At 34.4% G+C, this 22,411-nt stretch overlaps 1 protein-coding gene and 1 long non-coding RNA gene across 3 annotated transcripts; both read left to right on the forward strand.

Annotated features, from left to right (window-relative positions):
- Window positions 1-3,019, forward strand: LOC109047742. Its single transcript, XR_006156505.1, has 5 exons — window positions 1-360; window positions 434-492; window positions 2,350-2,415; window positions 2,594-2,643; window positions 2,728-3,019. It is a non-coding gene; the product is annotated as an uncharacterized LOC109047742 (long non-coding RNA).
- Window positions 3,020-3,780: 761 nt separating this feature from the next.
- On the forward strand, window positions 3,781-16,325 carry LOC122139890 (cytoplasmic dynein 2 heavy chain 1-like). 2 transcript variants are annotated; one of them, XM_042740115.1, is made up of 5 exons: window positions 3,781-3,987; window positions 4,063-4,135; window positions 12,620-12,780; window positions 14,903-14,966; window positions 15,279-16,325. In XM_042740115.1, the coding sequence occupies exons 2-5, from the start codon at window positions 4,108-4,110 to the stop codon at window positions 15,329-15,331; spliced, it is 306 nt and encodes a 101-aa protein (XP_042596049.1). In that variant the 5' UTR covers window positions 3,781-3,987; window positions 4,063-4,107; the 3' UTR covers window positions 15,332-16,325. The 2 variants fall into 2 exon arrangements, with proteins under 2 accessions (XP_042596049.1, XP_042596050.1); XM_042740116.1 differs by lacking the exons at window positions 3,781-3,987; window positions 4,063-4,135 and adding an exon at window positions 12,379-12,483.
- The last annotated feature ends 6,086 nt before the right edge of the window (window positions 16,326-22,411 follow it).

Raw genomic sequence — 22,411 nt, forward strand, 5'->3', positions numbered from 1 at the left:
TTATTTTATTTTCAGTGTTTTATATTTATTTTGCTCTTGGTATGTGGTAGATATGTGGTGCAGATCGGAGACAAAGTCATTGACTATAACGAGGATTTCTGTCTGCTTCTGGCGTAACCAGGTGACGCTGGGAAAGAGTACAATTATGAAGAAGATACCAGGAATGAATGAAACAGCAGGTGGCACCAGTATAACATCAGTCTCTCCGTGTGTCTGTAGGAAAGAGATGCGTGCCTGCCGCTAGAGATGGCCAGCAAGATGTACTTCGTGATCACGGATCTGTCCAAGATTAATAACATGTACAGATTCAGTCTGGCCTCTGTCCTGCGACTCTTTCACAGAGCGCTGCAGACCGAACAGGTGACGAGGACACACACTCATCACACACTGACAAAATAATGAATTAGTGAAGCTAACTGTGTGTGTGATGCAGGACAGTGAGAGCACCGATGTGAGGATTTCCACGCTGGAGAGCCGTCTGAGGAACATGGTGTATGAGTATATCTGACGCTCACTTTTCAAGGTTACACACACTGAATCCCTCATTATATTCCAATAGAGATGACCCCGCCCACATAAAAACCCCAGCACCAATCAGAGCCCTCGTTATGTTCCCATAGCAATGACTCCACCCACTTAAAACCATACAGCATCAGCCATCATTTTGATGACAACATGCTCTGAACAAGTGATTTGTTCACACAACTTGAGGAAAAAGCTAATTTAATTTAAAAATAAAAAATAAATTATTTTTTAAAAACTTAAATACAGTTATATACAATTAATCAAAAAAATTAATTACAATTATTTTAATTAATTTACAATAAAATATAGTAATATAGTAATATGATTAAAAAATTATGAAAATGACAAATGCATATGAAATTTGTGAATTTTTTGCAGAGAAATGATAAATGTGATTAATCTAGTCATATTGTACAGTCCAAAATAATAAAAAAAAAGTTGAAGTCTTAAACAATTTAACATCGGTTTATTAAAAGTTTAACAAAAAATTACATGTTTAGGGCCCTATGAAATGTTTTATTGTTACCAAATTCTGTTTTAGCATGTCTAATTATTTGAAAGCATAAAACAAGTTTAATTTATTCTTACAATAGCCTTATGATTTTTTTGCTCAGAAATTCTGTAGTGTATTTACTTTTTTTAAAGCATAAAACATTAATCTATCTTTTAAGTAATGAAAATTAAACAATTTTTTTTTTTTTTTTTTTTTTTGGAAAATTAAATATATTTAATATTACAATTAAAACATTGAAGAAATATTGTATGATTATTCCTTAAAAACAAGGTTTTAATAATTTTAGTAGTAGTAGCAGCCTATTACATACACGTACATTCCACTGAACAATAGTAATGTATTTCTGCCACAATGCCTTCAAGTTAAACCAAACTTTTGTTTTGACGGGTTGCCGTGAATACCTTAACATTTCTGTGTGTATATGATATGAGGATAATTTTACTCAGATGAAACAGTAAATGCTCATGAAGTGACTCTCAGAGCAGTTCTGGAGATGTTGTTCGTGTATTTATGGACTCATTTAGTGAGATGCCAGACGCTAAAATCACTCACTTGTGTATCTGCACACGAGTGTGTGTGTGTGTGTGTGTGTGTGTGTGTGTGTGTGTGTGTGTGCGTGCATCTGGGGGGGTGCTCCGCTGTGCGTGATACAGAGTGCGCTACCGTAACGTAGAGACCGAAATGACATGCCGTTGTGTAAATAAGATAAATAACATAAGGCTAATTTAGTTTGTTTAATAAAAGAATAAGATATAGACCTGTTCTATCAGAAAGTTAACTTTAAATGACTTTTGTTGTGATCTGGCGCTATAGAGAAAATATAATTAAATAAAATTAACTTGACCTTCAAGGGGGCCTTATTTAAAAATATAATTGATCTGAATATGGAATGAGTAAAATGCATGGCGGTCACTTAATTCATATATTATTTGTAAATCAGCTTATTTGAAGTTTGAGTCGATGCAGCACAACATAAATGAGTGTTTGTCCACTGAGAGAGCGTCATTGATTCTAGCGACAGTGATCTAGTTTTGTTTTGTCGGTCTAGCCAGATTGAGCTGTTGTTTTACGTGTTAAGGAGACCAATTTTTCCAGCACGGAACCTGCTCTTCTTTAGTGCAAATCATGAACGAGCCTCCAGCACTGGCTCTGTGTCATATTCATTCGTTTATGCATTTTGCAGACGCTTGTTTCCAAAGTGATTTGCATTGCATTCAAGCTACACATTTTCCCTGGGAATCGAACCCATGATCTTTGTGTTGCTAGCGCTGTTCTCATCTGAAAAGACGAATCTGTGTGTGCGTTTACAGGCGGATCAGTTGAAGTCTGCGCTGCACTTTGTGAAGGGCATGAAGCCAGAACTCTTCCAGGAGAACGTAAGTGTGTGTTTGAGCTCTAAACTCTCATAACCGATCCTGAATGAATGATGATGTTTCTATTTCAGGTCGTCTACAGCTGCCGCAGCGGCTCTGACAAGACAAATGTGCTGTTATTAGTCCTGCCAGTAAAGCAGAATGAAACCAAATCACTGGTGTTTGTTTGTATCTCATGCAGGAATGGGAAGTGTTCACTGCCTGATCGTTGGAGACATGGTTCGTAAGACGGTATGAATGTCTTTATTCCTTTCTCCATGAAATAACATGCACCTCTTCTCTTTAGTTGTAGAAACTCTCTCTGTTTTTCCTCAGGACTCCCAGAAGTCTCTGCGAGAACAGTTTCCATCCTGGATTGATCAGGAGAGGCCGATGGCCGTGGCTCTGCTCAAGGTAATTAGGGCCTTTACGAAAATTACAGAATAAAATGTGGATTTGATGAATAAATCCAGAGCTGCTCTGAGAGTCACTTCACCAGCATTTCACCATTTCATTTGTTAAAAACTATTGTCATATCATATACACACAGAAACTCAGGTCTTCCCAGCAACCTGTCAGAACACAAGTTGAGATTAACTTGAAGAAATTGTGACAGAAATATATTACTATTGTGCAGAAGCATGTACTTCTTAAAGTAGTAGTAGTAAAAATAATATTAATAATAATCAAAGCTTTATTTTTTAATGTCTTATATTTAATATATACATTTTTTCAGATTTAATTCTTTAAATTATATTTTATTGTGTTTTAATTTTACCAGTAAACCTCTGTTTAGAATTGTTTACAAAAAGAAAAAAAGTAATTTTAAATTTCAGTTTGGTTACATTTTACATTTTAAAAGATTAATACAGTTTTTAATGTAAATTGTTTAAATTGTTATATGCCTTAATTTGATTATCACCATTTTTGATATTTTTTATTATTATTATTATTATTGTTATTATTATTATTATTATTATTATTATTATTATTATCATAAATTAAGAAAACGATAACATAGGCTTCCTGGAAAAAACTAAAAATAAAATAAATAAACGAAAACTCAAAGAGTCATAGATTAACCATTTAATATATTGTTGTTAATTTTCATGATTTAATTAATAAGAAATGAAAAACAAAACCAATGTAATAATATTAAATAATAATATTAAAGTAATATTTTGTTATATTAAATAACGTATTTTACTTTAAATAAAAAAAAAAAATATTTTTGAATTTACTTTTTATGAAAATTTAATTTAACCATTAAAATGAAATCCAGAAACATTTAAACACAAAGACGGAATCCAGAAAAAAAACATCAGAATTTAGAATAAATATAAAATGGATTTCATAGGGCCCTGGCCAATCAAACTGAGCCAGACATTTACCAAAAGCATAAATGTAAATGACTATTAGCATTGCTTTTTCTGTCTTTCTCTATTATGTTTATTATTTCTGTCTCTCTAGAACACATTTCCAGTGCTGTCTCTCTGTCTGAATGACTCAGACCTGTGGCTCACGTTCTCACGCAGTTCCTGCTGCGAACAGGAAATCCTGTCTCCCATTGCCAAGAAGATCTCCCTCTTTCAGCAGGTGAGCTGTCAATCAACAGTCTACACCAATCAGAATGCTCACAGAGCACTGACTCTATTTCAGTCTCTTTCTCAGGTGTTGGTGGTTCAGGCGTTATGGCCGGATTGCTTACAGATTGGTATGGCAGCTTATGCATCCCAAGCTTTGGGTAAGTTCAGAGAGACGACACACACACACACACACAGCTCAGAGTCAGGCATGTATAATGTATCTGACGGCTGACTCTCAACCTTTGTCATCAGTTTGTGTCCAGCTTTTCTCTGGAGGTTAATTTTGATTCACAGAGTGAACTCAACCTTCAGATATATTATAAATACCTCACGCACAGCTCTCTGCATGCGTTTGTGTGTGTGTGTGTGGTCGATAGAGGGATATTGATTTAGGTTTAGTCATCAGCTTATTATAACTTTCAAATCAGTCAAGTGTGAAGCCACACACACACAATTAGTGCTGATTGATGCGTTCTAGAGCCACTTGCAATGAGACACAATTAAAACCTGAGCAAACACGACATTCATCTCTTTTACCTGCAACACACACACACACACAAAACAAGCCCTAATACAACAAAACCAGAGATTGCACACGAGTAGGTTTATAACACTGTTGATGGATGGATGGATAGATGAGTGTGTTTTATTAGCATGTCTAATGACTCCAGTGAATTACAGCAGTTGCACTGATGAGCTCAGGTGGGACTGTAGCGTCAGCCGCTTACAGATGTGAGATGTGTCTCAGTTCAGCGGTGATGGAGACGAGTGCACTGCTGCTCACTTCTCTTCATGTCGTGTCTCGGGTCTTTCTGAGGTAATGAGCTTTAGTCGGGATCCCAGACGTGTCTCTGTGAATTTGAGAAGTGTCCCGATTCAGATAATATCACTCCACTATAGTGCGCTTTTGGGCTGTAATCCACAAACTGCTTGTACTGTAGATTAGAAGAAGGAGTCAGTGTGAGGCTCTGCCAGCAGAGGGAGCCGCTGATGTCTTGCTTCTGCTCTGATTTTGAGGAATTTGATGGGCTGATGGCATTTTTTTTTTTTTTTTTTTTTGGATATCCATTACAATTATCGATTCATGCTCGGACTTCACATCTTATGTCCTCAAACAGCAGTTTGCCTCATTTGTAGAGATTTATTGGTGGACTAGCAATTGAACTCCTGACAGAAATGTGTTTTTAAAATCCTCTACTTTTCTCTTTCAATTCATCAGCTGTGAGCCCAAAACTCTGGAGCTGGTTTTTAATCGTAGGTTTGTGCGCTAAACGTATAGGGTGTCTAAGCAATGCTTGTAGAGATTTATTCATCTAATAACTTTACAGTTTTAGTTTAGATCATGTCAGCATGCAGCAGCCCTTCTGTCAGGAGTGCAACTGAGTCTGGATTCAGACAGAAGATGAGGTTGTTCGGATCGATCTGGCTATTTGTACATTTCAATATCAAATGGAATCGGTCCTGAGCCAAAGCCCTGACTCACTCCATTACCTGTTTGTGCTGATCGATCAGATTTTACACTCGCTGTTTCTCCAGTCTTGAAGGTGACAGAAGGTTAGAGGTAGAAATAAAAAATAATACATAATATAGTTTCACATTCTATTTTAATATTAATATATAATATATTGTCATTTTTATAATAATTGTATATATAAAATATAAATATTTGTAAAATTTTAAATAAAATGTATTATTATTATTATTGTTTTAATTCTTTATAAAAATATTGCAAAATGAAGTTTCATATATTTCTATTATTTAAAATTGACAAATTTTTTATTTAAAATGATGTTTTATTTAAAAGATTTTCTGTATAATATTTTCTGTAAAAATAATTATTTATATAATTTATATACTATATATATATATATATAGAGAGAGAGAGAGAGAGAGAGAGAGAGAAATGCAAAGTATCACTTCATATATTTAAATTTATTTATGACTTAATTTGTGTATGTAACATTTTAAAAAACGTCATAATACTTATGATGTCAACGTTTATATAATTTTTATGTATAATTATAATAATAATTTTATTATTTATATAATTTTATAATTTTGTTGTTTCATATATTATGGGTATTTTCTAAATTTATTTTATTTAAAATTTATATAATTTTATAATTTTGTTGTTTCATATATTGTTGTTTCATATATTAATTTTCTAAATATTTTATTTAACAATATTTTATCCTATAAAAATAATAATTTCCGTAATATATATTTATAGAAAACAAGAATATAGTAATATTACAATATGATATTTTTACATTTATTTAAATAATTTTTTGTTTATATTCTCTATAAATAATAATAAAAATAATTGTAGTTCTCTCTCTCTCTCTCTCTCTCTCTCTCTCTCTCTCTCTCTCTCTATATATATATATATATATATGTGTATATTCATGGACTGACAAGAAGTATTTTTGGAATTTTTTATCATTGTCAGGTGTGTACATTTTTGACCTTGCTTCTGGTGAAACTTGTGGGCCATTTGTTTTCAGTGGATGTTACCCAAACCCTCAGACAGCTGGCATAAGGGCTGTTTTGGGCTTCATGGTGGGTGATGTGTAACCTTAGAGTCCTGGAAACAGCAGCGCTTTGAGCTCACAAATCATCAGTGTGAACAGCAGCCCTCGTTTCCAAACACTCCCACCATCTCCCTCTCTACCTTTCTCTCTTTCTTACACACACACACACACATATGCACGGGTCTCATTACTGATAATACAGCAGTTTTGCCATCACCAGCGCTTCTGCAGCCACATTCAGTCAAATTAATTGCCTAATTAGCAAATAAAATGGCTTGTTTGCCAGCCACTGTGGTTTAGTATGCAAGACATTTAGTCCAAGGGTGAACCATTGGTTAGTCTGTGATTAGTGTTTCCTGTGTACGCTATAATTCATTTTTCCAAACACTTTTGATTTTAGTGGAGGAAGAGAGGAGGAGGACAGGAACGAAATGAGGAAAGAGGGCCTGCGATATATTTTTAACTGTTATGCGATCGGTGCTGACAAGAGTTGGTCTGTCTGCGGTCTCGGTTTGATGTAGCTGACCGCGGTAATGATGCCAGAGCAAACCTCTTTGCCTCAACTGTCTGCATACTAGTGCTGTTCACTGGAAAATGCAGTGCACATTCAGTGTAACTCGCCCCATTCCCCTCGCAAGGAATATTCAGAGTTAAATAGAAACTGACTACAGTTTGTGAAAAGAAATCACTTTTTTTTTCTACTGTTAATATGCACTACTAATGCATCAGTAAGGATTCATTAAATTGATTAAAAAAGTAACGGCAAAGGCGTTTATAATGTTACAAAAGATTTCGATTTCAAATAAATGCTGTACTTTTGAACTTTCTATTCATCAAAGAATCCTGACAAATAAAATGCATCACAGTTTCCACAAAAATATTGTGCAGCACAACTGTTTTCAACATTGATAATAATCAGAAATGTTTCTTGAGCAGCAAATCATCATATTAGAATGATTTCTGAAGATCATGTGACACTGATCTGATCATCTGATCACAGAAATAAATTACATTTTAACATATATTCATATAGGCAATAGTTATTTTGAATTATAATAATATTTCATACTGTTACTCTTTACTTTTTTTGATTCAGGTTTAATTCCATATTTAGTTTACTTATTTAATTTTAGTTAACATTTTGGTAATTTTGTTGTGCTTTTTTGTCATTTTTAGTTATTTTTAGTGTTATTTTTAGTATACATACTGTATATTATTAATTTTATTTCAGTTTTATTTTAGTACATCAGATTAAACAAAAATGAGAAATACAAAGCTTTTTAATGTTTTACTTTATTTTGGTAAATGTTCATGTTATTTCTAGTTATGAAAATTTTTGTTTCCGATTCAGATTGAACTGTAATAACTGTAATAACCCGTGCCTGGTGAGCAGAAGAGACTTCTTTCAGCAACGTTCAAAAAATCCCAGTCTAATTTTGAGTGTCTGTTCCTTTAAGAACTGGCTCTGGATTGTAGAATAAGTTAGCATGAGTTTCTAATAGTTCTACTTGGATGATACTCAGTGTTTGATGGGGAATGCAGGGTGTGTGTGTGTGTGTGTGTGTGTGTGTGTGTGTGTGTGTGTGTGTGTGTGTGTGTGTGTGTGTGTGATTGAGGCTGGCAGATCTCCTGATGGCTTTCCAGCGGACGCCGTCTCGCTTCCGTGGAGATAATCAGAACTGTAGATTTTCCCGTAAACAACACAGACACACAGTTTTCTCCTGAAGAGTCGGCAGAGGCTCGACATGTCCGGGTCAGAGACGACACACACACACACACACACTTAGAATTGTTGATTTTCCCGTAAACAACACCTGAGGCTGTGTCTCTCTCACGTACAGGACGTTCTTCAGTGTTCGAAACACCTTACGGTGTCAATTACCCTTCACACAGGGGTCCTTCTGTCCCTCTGTCGTCTGATTTTGTCTTTTTTTTCTCTTTTTCTACCTGCTCATTATTTTTCTGTGTTTTGACTCTGAGTGTATGAGCTGTAAATGTGAAGAGCAGCCTGTCTGAAGACACTGCGTCACTCCGTTCACTCTTTTATCGCACACAGACTGTAGATGGTTTGATGGAATGGGTTCAGAGGGTCACGCTGATGCAATAATACCACAATAAAATAAATAACAATCCTCATGAATAATAATGTTTGTTCCACTGCCATTAACTGAACTGAAGCAGAACTCGATAAATCTTTAATACATCTGAGCCACTATGAAAGGGGAAAAAATAAAAAATAGTTCTTCTTTCTAGTTAAACTTCTGGTGGTAATTGTTCTATGAAAGTAAATAAACCTTTATTTTTTATATTTTATTTTATTAATTAACATTTAACATATTGAATTGTATTTTTTTTATTGTGAACCTTATTATAACATTTAACATTTCATGTTAATTAACATAAATTAATATTTTCTTATTTTATTTACTATATTTGATGTATTTGTGTTTACTGTACAGTTGAATTGGTTTGTAAGGTACAATGATACTATAATTATTAATCACGCTATTTTATTTTATAAAAATTAACTAATTTTATTTCAGTTTTATTTTTAACTATATTTTAACATTTAATATTTCAAGTTGTTAAAATATTAATGAACATTTTATTTTTATTTATTTTTTATTATGAACCATATTTAATATTTAATTTAATATTTTGTTTTTTATTAAACTTATAGCATTTAACATTTCAAATTAAATCAGTTTTTTTTTCTCATTATTATTATTTTCAAATTGGTTTTGTGGGTTACACTAATGCTATAACTATTATATCCGTAAAATAAAAAATAACATTCCTCATGAATAGTAATGTCCGTTCTGCCTCCATTAGCTCTAATGCCGTGTCATTAGGAATTAAAGCAGAACTCAGTAAATCTTTAAATACGTCCTGACTAGCAGAAGACCTTTTCCCATGGCACCGGCGTGTCCTGAAGAATTACTCTGAGCCTCGGCCTCCGCTGACTCTAAATATGAGTCACGACAGACCCCTGGAGGAGGAAACCTCTGCGCTTTGAAGGGTCTGAATTGAACTTTGTGCTGAACCTGGAGAGAGATCTTTTTACGCTTAACGGCCAATCACCTGAACCGGAAATGTCATGTGACTGCTAATCCTACCATATAAGGGCAAACCAAGAAATGCTGAAACTCATCTATACCATGCTTAATGCATATTTCTTTTGTTTTTATCAATTTTGATCAATTTTTTAATTAAATTCAGCTTTAATAATTGATTTAATGGGTTGGACTGGCTGTCTTAGACTTGTTTATAAACTGTAATAAATACTATTAATAAATATTATTAAAGTATTTATTTAGTAATATTTTGAATTATCTTTTATTTTATATATATATATTTTTTTAAATGTCAAGTTTTAGTAACATTTAACATTTCCGGTTTTATGAATTAACACTTTATATTTTTATTTTATTTTTATTTTGTTTTAATAAAGCTGTATACGTTTATTTTATTATTTTACTATGAACCCTATTATAACATTTAACATTTCAAGTTGTATGAATTAATAATTTATGTTTTTTTATTTTATTTTAATTACGTTGCTTACATTTATTTTATTATTTTTATTAAAATATTTAACATTTAAAGATGCATAAACAACATTTTATTTGAGTTTTTTTTCTCATTTACTTTAAACCTCATTTGTAACATTCAGTGTTTAATCTTTTTTATAAACCTTATTTTAACATTTAACATTTCAAAAAATGTATTTATTAATTTATTCATCACTTCAAGATAATACAGTAAGTACAGTTATACCAGACAGACCAATTCATCTGCCAATATTTTAAACCTGAAGAACTTTTAAACTTTCTTCTATTTTTTAAATTAACATTTTTTTTTTGAGCATTTTATAAACTTTTATTTTATAGCTGTCATTATTATTTTTTATTTTATTTTATTTATTTATTTATTTATTTATTTTTTTTAATCTCATTGTGAAGTGTTACCAGAACTTCTTACAATTTCTTATTTCATCTTCATTCATTTTTACAGCAGTGCAGTAGCAGTAATACCGTGGTATTTTATTCATTGGTGATAATGAGAGCGCTTGAGTTTGTATTTTCAGTCTCTGATCTTTTCTTCAGTCATCTGCTGTGTCTCTGTGATGTATTGGCTGACGTCACTGAAGGTCACGCTCTTCTTATGCTGCCGTTCCAACTGGCCGCTACCTCCGCTTTTATTTACTCACCAAGGCCAACTTTCACTCTCATTGGCTGTTTGGCAGTTGTTCACGTTGGATCCAGTTGAAAGACTTTCCGATGCTTTCCAGAGTCTTAACGGTGTTCCTCAGAGAGAGAGAGAGAGAGAGAGAGAGAGAGAGAGAGAGAGTTTGATGTCTGACGCTGAGTCACTGTGTGTACGCTAACTCAGAATGCTAATGGATCTTTGTTTCTAATCCGCTTACAAGTGACGCTAAGCTGCAGAGTAATTTAACGGCTGTTACGGGCCGGACCCGCTGTCTGAGACAGAATAGATGTGTGTGTGTTGTCCAGGTTAAACCTGCTCTGCGGAGTAGGATAGCTGTGCGCTGGCCTGTTCTCGTGGTTGCTATGGAAATTAAATGTAAGGTCGCTTAAAGATATTCGGTCGCTCTCAAGAGTGCAGAGCTCGACTAGAATGACAACGATGTGCCGCATTGAAAGTGTGTGTGTGTGTGTGTGTGTGTGTGTGTGAGTGAGTGCATAGCTGTGCATTGCAAACAAAATTTTCTTGAGAAGTTATGAGGGAATGCCCTCATTATGAAAAATGATTCATAATTAAACAAAATACATTTTGTTTTCTCTAAAAAGTTTTCTCTCAGGGTTTAGGATAGACTGTAGATTTGTTTTTTTATCTTTGATCTCAGGGAGGGGTTAGACTGTGTTCGGAAAAGTTAGTTTAAAAAAATTATTAATAATTAAAAAAAAAATGTACTATAAAAAATTTCTCTCAGGGGTTGGGTTAGACTAAAAAGTTACTTTATATATATATATACAGTATATATACATATATATTTTTAAATGTTCTCTCAGGGTTTGGTTAAGACTGTGATTAGAAAAATGATTCATAATTAAATAATTTTTTTATAAAAAAGTTTTCTCTCAGGGTTGGGTTAGACTGTACTTTTAGAAAAATGGTTCGCAATTAAAATTTTTATTTTTTTTCCCTCTCTCTTGGAGTTTGGGTTAGACTGTAGTCATTTTCTTTATCTTTATATAAAAGAACCAATGTCTGTGATAGGTGCTCATTTACAGAAAAACATTTTATATATTTGAATCCCTTTTTAAGTTGGAATGGCTCCCTAAATAAATTCTAATAAATAATATTAATAAACGCTGTTTTTTATACTAATGTTCTGAATTGGATTTCATTTTATATTTTCACTTTTCATTTTAATTTTACTTAGTCATTTGTTTTGTACTTTCATTTAATTGATTTTATTAATTGCATTACTTCAACATTTCAGTTTGTTGCAAAGTCAACATTTTTAATTTTTGTTAAAAATGTATTATGTTGAGATTTCTTTAAATCTGTTATTTAAATTTTAATTCATAAACCAAAAATAAATTTCTAGATTTTCAGTTTTGTTTAACAGTGATGGCAACATTGATATTTTTAAAGAATAAAATAAATAATCAAAATAAGTAAAAAAACAAAATAAAAACGTATAAACTTATATTTAATATTTTATTTTTCATTCTTAAACTATTATTAAATTTATAATTTTATTTCATTTTTTCCCCTTTATTTTTCTCTTTCTTTATGATGGCTGTGTAAAGCACTTGGACTCACCAGTGAGCATTGGTGGCCAGTTAAAAATATTTTGCTTTCATGTGTGTGGTGTAGGGTGATTTTTAATGTGGAAACCCTGCAGAAGCTCACAGTCGTGTGGAGAGGATCTTACTGAATACTGAAGATACATCTGAATATCATCTGTGTGCAGTGTCATCTGACAGATGATGCAGATCAATAAAGTACCGTGTACCTGTCTGTCTGTATCTGAGTTACCCAGAGGACAACATGTCAGCCTGTCTGTCTGTGAACTAACGTACGTGTGTGTGTGTGTGTGTACCCAGAGGACAACATGTCAGCCTGTGTGTGTGTGTTCAGGGATGAGGGAACTGTGTCCTCCTCAGCTGAATCTGAAGCGTCTGTATGGAGAGACGCTGGAGTCTGAGCCCGTCATACTGATCATCTCTGCCGGCGCGGATCTATCTCAGGAGCTCCGGGAACTCGCCAGTCAGATCGTGGTGCGAGAAATCTTCCATGAGGTTGGTTTTTATGGCTTACAGGGACATCACCAACCCTACACATAAACCTACCACTCAAAGGAAACTTTGTGCATTTTTTGATTTTGAAAGGCTTTTGAATTACAGGGACATCCTCATAAACCACATTCACATTGTAATATGTCTGTCATACCCATGTCATTATATGAATTTGTGTTGTCATAAATCACATAATTCACATAATTTACACACAAACACACACACACACACACACACTCTTACACAAACACACACATTTCAACTCAAACTGAATAAAATAAGTCGAAGTCAAAGTTTGCTAAATTGTCAGTTCTTTCACATATATAGCATACAGTACATACAGAGAATTGAAATTACGTTACTCTCAGACCCTTGGTGCATACAGATAACACTAACAGTAGAACATAAAATACAGATAGATTGAAGTAAAGTACAGATATAGTGAAGTAAACAAACTGCAGATATAATGACTATAGTGCAAAAGAGCTTATTCAGTCTGATTAAAGTGACAAAAAGCTTAGAGAGCAGTTCTTTATTTAAACTGACAGAAGAGGTAGTTGAATGATGTCAGTTAAATGCTGAATGAGGTAGTGAGCAGACCAATGCTGCACAAAGTGTCTGGTGCAGGTCACAGTGTGTTAGTGGGAGCTGGGTTCAGAGTTCAGTGGTGCATGGGGCAAAATGGGGGAGGGGGGCAAAGTCAGGAGGGAGTTCAGCTTCCTGACAGCCTGATGGATGAAGCTGTCCTTCAGTCTGCTGGTCCTGGCCTGGAGACTCCGCAGTCTCCTCCCTGATGGCAGCAGACTGAAGAAGCTGTGTGACGGGTGAGTGGGATCACCTGCAATGCAGAGGGCTTTACGGGTGAGACGGGTTCCATAAATGTCCTCAAGGAAGGGGAGGGAGACACCAACGATCTTCTCAGCTACTCTCACTATGCGTTGAAGGGTCTTCGGCAGGATGCGTTGCAGGGCTCTAGCTCTTCTCAGTTTGTGGAGGAAGTAGAGAAGCTGCTGTGCTTTCTTGGCCAGTGCTGCGGTGTTGTCGGTCCAGGAGAGGTCATCTGAGATGTGCACACCCAGGAACTTGGCTGCTCAAGTTGCACCTTTGATGGTCAGAGGAGCATGCTGAGTGTGCACTCTCCTGAAGTCAACAACAATCTCCTTCGTCTTCTCCACGTTCAGAGAGAGATTGTTGTCACTGCACCACCCGGACAGGCGGCTCACCTCGCTGCTGTAGTTTGTCTCATCTCTGTTGCTAATGAGACCCACCACAGTTGTGTCATCAGAAAACTTAATAAAGAGGTTGGAGTTGTGTGAAGGTGTGCAGTCGTGTGTCAGCAGAGTGAAGAGGAGAGGGCTCAGCACACATCCTTGGGGGGCCCCAGTGTTCAGTGTGATGGTGCTGGGTGTGTTGCTGCCGACCCCGTACTGCCTGAGGTCTTCCATTTAGAAAGTCTAACAGCCAGTTGCACAGCGAGGTGTTGAGTCCCAGCTGGACCAGTTTGTGAATGAGCTGTTGAGGGATGATTGTGTTGAATACTGAACTGAAGTCTATGAACAGCATTCTGACGTATGACTCTTAAATCATATAAAAAATATGTAGACATAAAAAAAACTAAAAGCATCAAAATTATTAAAACTTTAAATAAAATTAAAAATAAACAAAATATGAAAATAAAATCTAATACAAAATATATGGGGTCTGTAAAATATTTAAATTACTTTGAAAGAAGTCTCTTCTGCTCATCAAGGCTGTTTTTATGTGATCAATAGTATTACAATTTAAAATAACAGTTTTCTATTTGAATATATCGTAAAATGTAATTTATTTCTGTGATCAAAGCTGAATTTTCAGCTTCATTACTCCAGTCTTCAGTGTCACATGATCTTCAGAAATCATTCTAATATGCTGATTTGATGCTCAAGAAACATTTCTGATTATTATCAATGTTGAAAACAGTTGTGCTGCCCAATATTTTTTAGGATTCTTTGATAATTAGAAAGTTCAAAACAGCAGTATTTATTTGAAACAGAAACCTTTTGTAACATTTTAAATGTCTTTCCTGTCACTTTTGATCAATTTAATGCATCCTTTTTGAATAAAAGTATTAATTTCTATGATAAAGGTGGTGATGGCTGTCCTTGAAGAACCTGCACCTGGTCACAGCGTGGCTCCCCCTGCTGGAGAAGGTCTGAACTCTGTCTGTCTGTCTCTCCACCAGTTGTCTGTCTTCACTTCTTATCTGTGCTGTGTAATTAATTATAGCAGAAATGACTCTTGTTGTAAAGTGAGAGTGAATCTGTGTGAGGATGATTACTTGCAGATACTTTAATTGCTTTTTGTTTTCATTTCTGTTCACGAAACCGTGTGTATTGTGTAGCGCTGCAGATCTGTAATGGGTTTGGAGACACACACAGGAGGGATTGTTATTGGTTTGATGCTTTGCATTTATTGATTTAATACGTTGTAGCGAGACATCTAATCTGTGTGTGTGCGCGCAGGAGCTCAACAGTATGAAACCCAAAGCCAGCTTCAGATTCTGGTTGACTGCTGAGGTTCATGTGAAGTTCACTCCTGTACTGCTCCAGTCCAGCCTGAAGGTCACCTATGAGGTCAGTGTGTGTCAAATATAATGTATTCTCTTTTTAATGAACCAATTTTGATTTTTACATTTTAAATCTACTGTATGCTGTTTTGGGTTTATGCATCAACAAAACTTGAAACATTATTTTTAGCATGCTTCTTATTCAATAATGATGTTTATTAATAAAATGATTATTTAAAAATCAGTAAAGACATCAGTAAAGCATTTTGTAAACAATATGTCACATTAACCTCAGGAAAAACATTCAGTGTCCATATAATCAAGATCAGAATTGAGAATCGAAAAGCTTGTGGTTTGACATCGATTTGACATTTGACCATCGCTGGAATTCAGACAGAGCTCTTGAATCTGTTTGGGCAATTAATTCAGACTCTGAATTAAAATACTTAGCCTTTGAAGAGATCCATTTAATTAACTGAGGCTTTTGCTTTTCTCTTTCATAATGTCTCTCTCTCCTAAAGTGGGCCGGATCTAATAAGCTGTGTAGGAGAGAACTAATTCAAAGTGTCTCTTGAAAGGATTTTGTGAAAGAAGCAGGATGTTTCTTGCTTCACAGTTAAACTAAACTATAAAATGGCATTATTTTGATGATTGTGACGTCACATAGGCTCTTTAACATATTGCCACATAAACACTTATTCAGTATTCAGCGACGTGATGTGACTGTGAACTGTGCATAAAGGTCGGTGATTAGCAGAGATCATTTCATGGTCCTAAAGAGACTCTTTTTGGTGGTATATGGACTTCAGTGTGAAAAATGAAATGCTACAGAAGTGTCAATCATGAGCCTTTTGAAGGAAATGGAAACCAAAGGTTTATAACAGCCATTATAGAAAAACATGGTGTTATTTTCACCAGGGATCTTGACACAATCATCACAATCAGCAGCCGTGCAGATCTCTGTTTGTCCAGGAAACTAGATTTTACTAGTGCTGTCTCAATGCCAAAATACCATGCATCATGTATAATTTAACACTCTCTCTCTTTCTATATATATAATAACAAGTTATGAGTATGTATAAATTATATAAATATATTTAGAATTGTTATAACTTACATTAATTTATATTGTGAATTAAATATAAAAAGTCAGTAAAGTATTAAAAAATGATCATTTATGTATATAGAATTTAATAAAACATAATATAAAGTACATTAAATTATATATGCATGTATTTTTTTATACACTGTACTGCCTAAAACGGTGACATCTGTACCTTTACCATTTCAGATGTCAGGTGTTTAAAACGGTTTTCTTTCAAACATTTGCTTAGATGAAATAATGCATGTTGTGAAAAGACTGTGAACAATTTAGAGCCAAAGAAAAGATGAATGGCTTCACTGTGCCATGGAAATCATGTCAAGCTTTTGAAAAATGATTCCATATTTAATCATGATTAAAAAAAGACCTTGAGTTTCTATTGCACAGCCGGCTGAATATATATCAAATTAAATTGAACTGATGATGATGATGATGATGTGTTTGTGCCGCACAGGGTTGGACGAAGTTCTACGAGTTCTCTCTGTCAGACCTGAGAGCCGGCTTTGAGATCATTGACCGTCTGTTTGAAGGTGTGTGTGTGTGTGTGTGTGTGTGTGTGTGCATGTTTCTGCAAAGGTCATGAAGGGTCGGAGGTGTTTTGAGAACATTGTGCTGAGCAGGACATTCCTCAACATCAAAGTCGTGTGTGTGTGTGTGTGTGTGTGAAAGAGAGGGAGAGAGAGAGAGACTGTTGTTTCCTGTGGGGTGGAGATCATAATGCACTGACAGACAAAGTACATTCACACCATATTTTCACCATATTTCTGAGGTGGCTTTTTACACCCAAGTCCTTTTAGAGACAACTATACACAATTTGTATGAACCTTTTTGACTAGTTGGGATCCAGTCAGATGTTCTCAGTCAGAATTGACTGTATTTGTGAGGATATTTTCTAGTAGATTTTATATTTATTGAAGCAAACAGCAGTGTTTGTGAGGAAGCGAATGAAAAGTTTAGCTAAATTTAGGTTAACAATTCATAATAATTCATAGTTTATTTTCCTTCTATTTTTTTTAAATGTTGTTATTGTTAAGTAAAACTATTAAAAATCGTTTTCAGTATTTAAGAAAAAAAAGATTACAATTCTTATCAAATTAGATATGTTGTCTTGCCAACTTGAACTGCTAAAATGACTAAAAATAAAACTGAAATAAATGTGTAAATGAAATGCAGCAACTTTGCCATTTTCTTTGTGATTACATGCAAAAAAAATATGACCAATGACAAGTCAGTATGCAAATACGAAACGTTATGATGTCATCATTGCCGCTGTCACATGATAACACTGTAACTCTAACATTGTAACATCTTCAGGTTAAGTGGCTCAAGCGGAATCACTAACAGTATTAATTGTGGTTTTATGCTTGTGAAATAATTAGTTATTTTTTATGCTTGTGATGATTGACTGTGCAGAACTCACCACCATAATGCTGTTGCTAGGGCATCACTATGCAGATTTTCGGTTACATGAATATCCTGCTTTTTACTGAATGAAATACGTGAATCACCCTCATTCAGCTCACTGTCGCTCTCTTGACTTCACACACACACACACACACACACACACACACACACACACACACACACACACACTCTCTTTGTGTTCAGAGCGTTACGCTGCACTCCTATTTGTCACTGTCAGGTTTAGACTGATCTTTGCCACACTCACACACACACACACACACACACACACACACACACACACACACACACACACACACACACACTCAGAGTGCTGTAGAGACTGCATGTGTGTGTTTAGCTCTTGTAATGAGACCAATTTATCATGTGTAAGAGTCGCCTGCACCTTCCTTGCAGTTTGCCCCAATCACAGAGAGATGGAGGATAGTGTACGGTGAGATATACTGTGCTCACCTCAGCTCTGTGTGTGTGTGTGCAGGTGATCTCTCAGTTGAGGATTCTGAGCAGGTCTGTAGCAGCCAGCTTCAGAACTGTAAAAAATAAATTAAAAAATAGTGATAATAATATTATTGCACTTTATTTATTTAGTTTTTTTTTTTATAAAGAAAATAATAATGTGTGATAATACTATTATATTTTAAAATAAAAGGGAGTATTAAATACAAATACAATTATTTTATAGTAAACTTAAAAATTGTATGATTATACTTAAAATTTTTTTATTTAATTTTTTATTTAAATATAAATTTCCACCATTTATTTATTTGATTTTATTTTGGGTTTTTTTTTGGAGGTTTGCCGGCAAGTAAATGTAATGATGTGTGAGTGAAGCACGTCAGTGAATGAAATGTCAAAGTTTTGCATTGTGCTTTAAAAACGGCAGCATGTAGCCTAGATTTATGCTTTCGGTTTGAATAGAAATCTTATACACTAAAGTTTATCGATTTTTAAATTGTAATTGTGCATTAACAGCTGTCAACCATTTCGGTACACAAAATGAACTTCTTGAAACAGCGCTTTTTTATTTTGGTTGCACATGCACACCCCTGTATGTATGTGTGTGTATATATATATAATTATTATTATTATTATTATTATTATTATTATTATTATTATATATTATTATTTATATATATATATATATATATATATATATATATATATATATATATATATATATATATAAAATATTTTTATATAGCAATTTTTATATACAATTATTTTGTCCAATAAGTCCAGGTATAATGTTTTAATGTTTCTTTTTTTTGCACCTTATACAGCTGTATTTTTAATAATTATTTATAATAATTGTTTTAATAATGTTTTTTAATGATTACTTATCCACTAACTGCAATAAATAAGTTTACATTGAAGTACTAAGAATATATTTTTATTAATATATAAATAAAAATATTAAATCTAAATAGAAATATAAAAAACAAAAACTGTAATGGAAAGTTTTATTGATTTTTTTTTTTTTTACTCGACATCATACAATTAAGCATGTTTTGCAAATCAGCAGCTGTTTGTTTTGAGGATAAAGGCAATGTAATCGTTTGTTTCTCTGTGTCGAGTTGGGAAGGCCCTGAAGACCCGATGCAGTATTTGCGAGTTGTCGTGTCCCGAGCACTCGTGATTCAGGTAAACAAACTCCTGCTGTTGATCCAGAGGGCTGGAATGTGTTTGACCTCCTCCAGGTGTTCTCCAGTTTGTTTAGCCGAGTCTATGATCCTAGAATGTGAGAATGCCACGAAAGAGCCGTGTTTGTTCAGGATGCACCTGGCCTTATAAATGGCTCTCATATTTTCCTGCTGTAATGGGGCCATGCAGAGCAATCATCTGACCTAATGAGTCTCTGGAGACGTTTGCCCGCACCTCCTCGGGTCTCCCATCAGGCTCAGCAGACGCTGCGTGTGTTGAGGCGTCTCTGATTGTTTTCCGAGCGTAAAGCCGTCGGAATGTAGGCCACAGTGACTCATCTGACTTTATGAGGCTTTTTCTGTGCTTTTATGCGCTTTACTCTCTTTTGTGCTTTGGCTTTGGATGAAAGCGCTTTGTGAACAGCAGCCCTGCTGTAAATTCCAGCTCTGTGAAGCTCATGATGTACTGTTTCTGATAACACCGGGTCACGGCGCTCCGATGCCCGTATTCCACAGTGTGGTTTGGTGATTGAACAGCTATGAAGCATTCATGGAGCCGTTCAAAAATTGGTAACTTATTGTTGACTTTGTCTTTACCACAAAAAAGCATGTTAACTGGTGATTACTGTCCTAAATAAATAAATCAGAATGTATATATATATATATATAATTTGCAATGTCGGCCTGGCAAAAAAAAAGTGATTATAAAACAAATTCATTGGTTTGGGAAATGGCAAATTATATATGCATGAAATATTATAATTAATGCTAGTGAATATTTTATGTATATATAATTTGTCATGTCCAAACCCACTTAATGTTATTTATTTATTACCTTTATATCACTTGGCAAATCAAGTCACTAAACAAGATTATTAAATGAAGTTGGTGGTTATGGACATGCCAAATTATATATAAATTAAATATGTTTATATATAATATAAAATTTGTCTTGTCTGAAGCCACTTATATTTATTTTACCTTTATATCACTTGCCAAATCACATAAAAAACAAGATCATAAAATAAAATAAGTAATGATAATAATAACAGATATTATTCTTTATTTTATAGACTTTATTTTACTTTATTTACTTATTACTGCTGTACTGGTTAATTATATTTTGGTTTACTGGTTTATCATATAGATAGACGGATGGACGGATAGATAGATAGATGGACGGATGGACGGATAGATGGATGTGGGTGTGATAAGATGGACGGATGGATGGATGACAGACGGATGGGTTGGTTAGTTGGGTGTGGACGGATAGATGGATGGATGGATGGACGGATAGACGGATGGACGGATGGATGGATGGACGGATAGATAGATAGACAGATAGACGGATGGACGGATAGATGGATGGATGGATAGACGGATGGACAGATGGACGGATAGACGGATGGACGGATGGATGGATGGACGGATGGATGGATAGACGGATGGACGGATGGATGGATGGACGGATAGACGGATGGATGGATGGACGGATAGACGGATGGACGGATGGATGGATGGACGGATAGATAGATAGACAGATAGATGGATGGACGGATAGATAGATAGACAGATAGACGGATGGATGGATAGACGGATGGACAGATGGACGGATAGACGGATGGATGGATAGACGGATGGACAGATAGACGGATGGACAGATAGACGGATGGACAAATAAGGCGGACGGATGGACAGATAGATGGATAGACGGATGGACAGATAGGATGATAGACGGGTGGGATGGTGGGATGGTAGGATGGTGGGATGGTAGGATGGTGGGATGGTAGGATAGAAGAACAACAGACAGACAGATAGATAGACAGACAGATAGATAGATAGATAGATAGATAGATAGATAGATAGATAGATAGATAGATAGATAGATAGATAGACTCACATGCACTTGATACACTGACCTTGAGTGCAGGAAGCAGGAGGAGCTACGTTGCGTGAATATTAAAGACATCAGACAAGGACTCATGAATAATTAATGAGCGCACCAGCATCACCTGAGGGAGAGTTCATTACAGCTGAACACACACACAAACAGCAGCCTGTGTATTATCATGTACATTAATCACACGACTGACTTCATGTTAATATTGTGATGGTGTGTGTATATGTGATTATGGGAAGCTGAGTTAGTGCTTCTGAAAATCCAGCCTGCTGTAAACACTAAAGCAGTGAATGTGAGCAGGTGTGTTCAGTGTTTGTCAGAACATGTAACACATAACACAATCATGTGTCTGAAATAAGAATATATATTTTGCAAAAAAAGTCTGAAATGAAGTCGGTTTCAGAAACATTAAGATTTGTGACAATATTTTCATTTTACATTTTCACCTCAAAATTCTCATTATTAAGTGCAGATCTTTTTGCTGTTAAATTATTATTATTATTATTGCATAACAGCAGTAGTGGTGAAAAATAATATTGTAATTTTATAAATTTAAAACAATAATCATTTTCTTGTTTTTATATGATAACAGCAATGTTATGTTATACATTTAAAATGATAATGATTATAATTATAATTATTTGTATTTTATATTGTTAGCAGTATTAATAAAATAAAATTAATAATAAAATAATAAAATGTAAAGGCTTACTTCATGATATTATTTGCCCTTATTTTCTTTAAAAGGGTATTTTTCTGATTTAAAAATATTTTTATTACAGTATTTTACTATAATATAGTAGAAAATTAACTGTATTACATGTATTATTATAAATGTAAGAATAATGAGAATTCAAAAGAAAAAAGAACTCATATGATAGCCTTCATATTTTTGATGCAGAATATATATATATGTGTGTGTGTGTGTGTAGTTTCTTTTGATTTTGTGGTGAAATGTGACCTGGACATGTTTTGGTGAGGTTCACTGCTCTCATTTGTCTGGTCATGGTCTGAGATGAGAGCTG

Source organism: Cyprinus carpio, chromosome B15, assembly GCF_018340385.1.
Source record: "Cyprinus carpio isolate SPL01 chromosome B15, ASM1834038v1, whole genome shotgun sequence".
Taxonomy (NCBI): Eukaryota; Metazoa; Chordata; class Actinopteri; order Cypriniformes; family Cyprinidae; genus Cyprinus; species Cyprinus carpio.

Coding starts and splice junctions, on each gene's coding strand:
- LOC122139890 (XM_042740115.1), top strand. CDS start 4,108: ATGGCAGCTTATGCATCCCAAGCTTTGG. Junction 4,136..12,619: donor TTATGCATCCCAAGCTTTGG/GTAAGTTCAGAG, acceptor GTGTGTGTTCAG/GGATGAGGGAACTGTGTCCT. Junction 12,781..14,902: donor TGCGAGAAATCTTCCATGAG/GTTGGTTTTTAT, acceptor TCTATGATAAAG/GTGGTGATGGCTGTCCTTGA.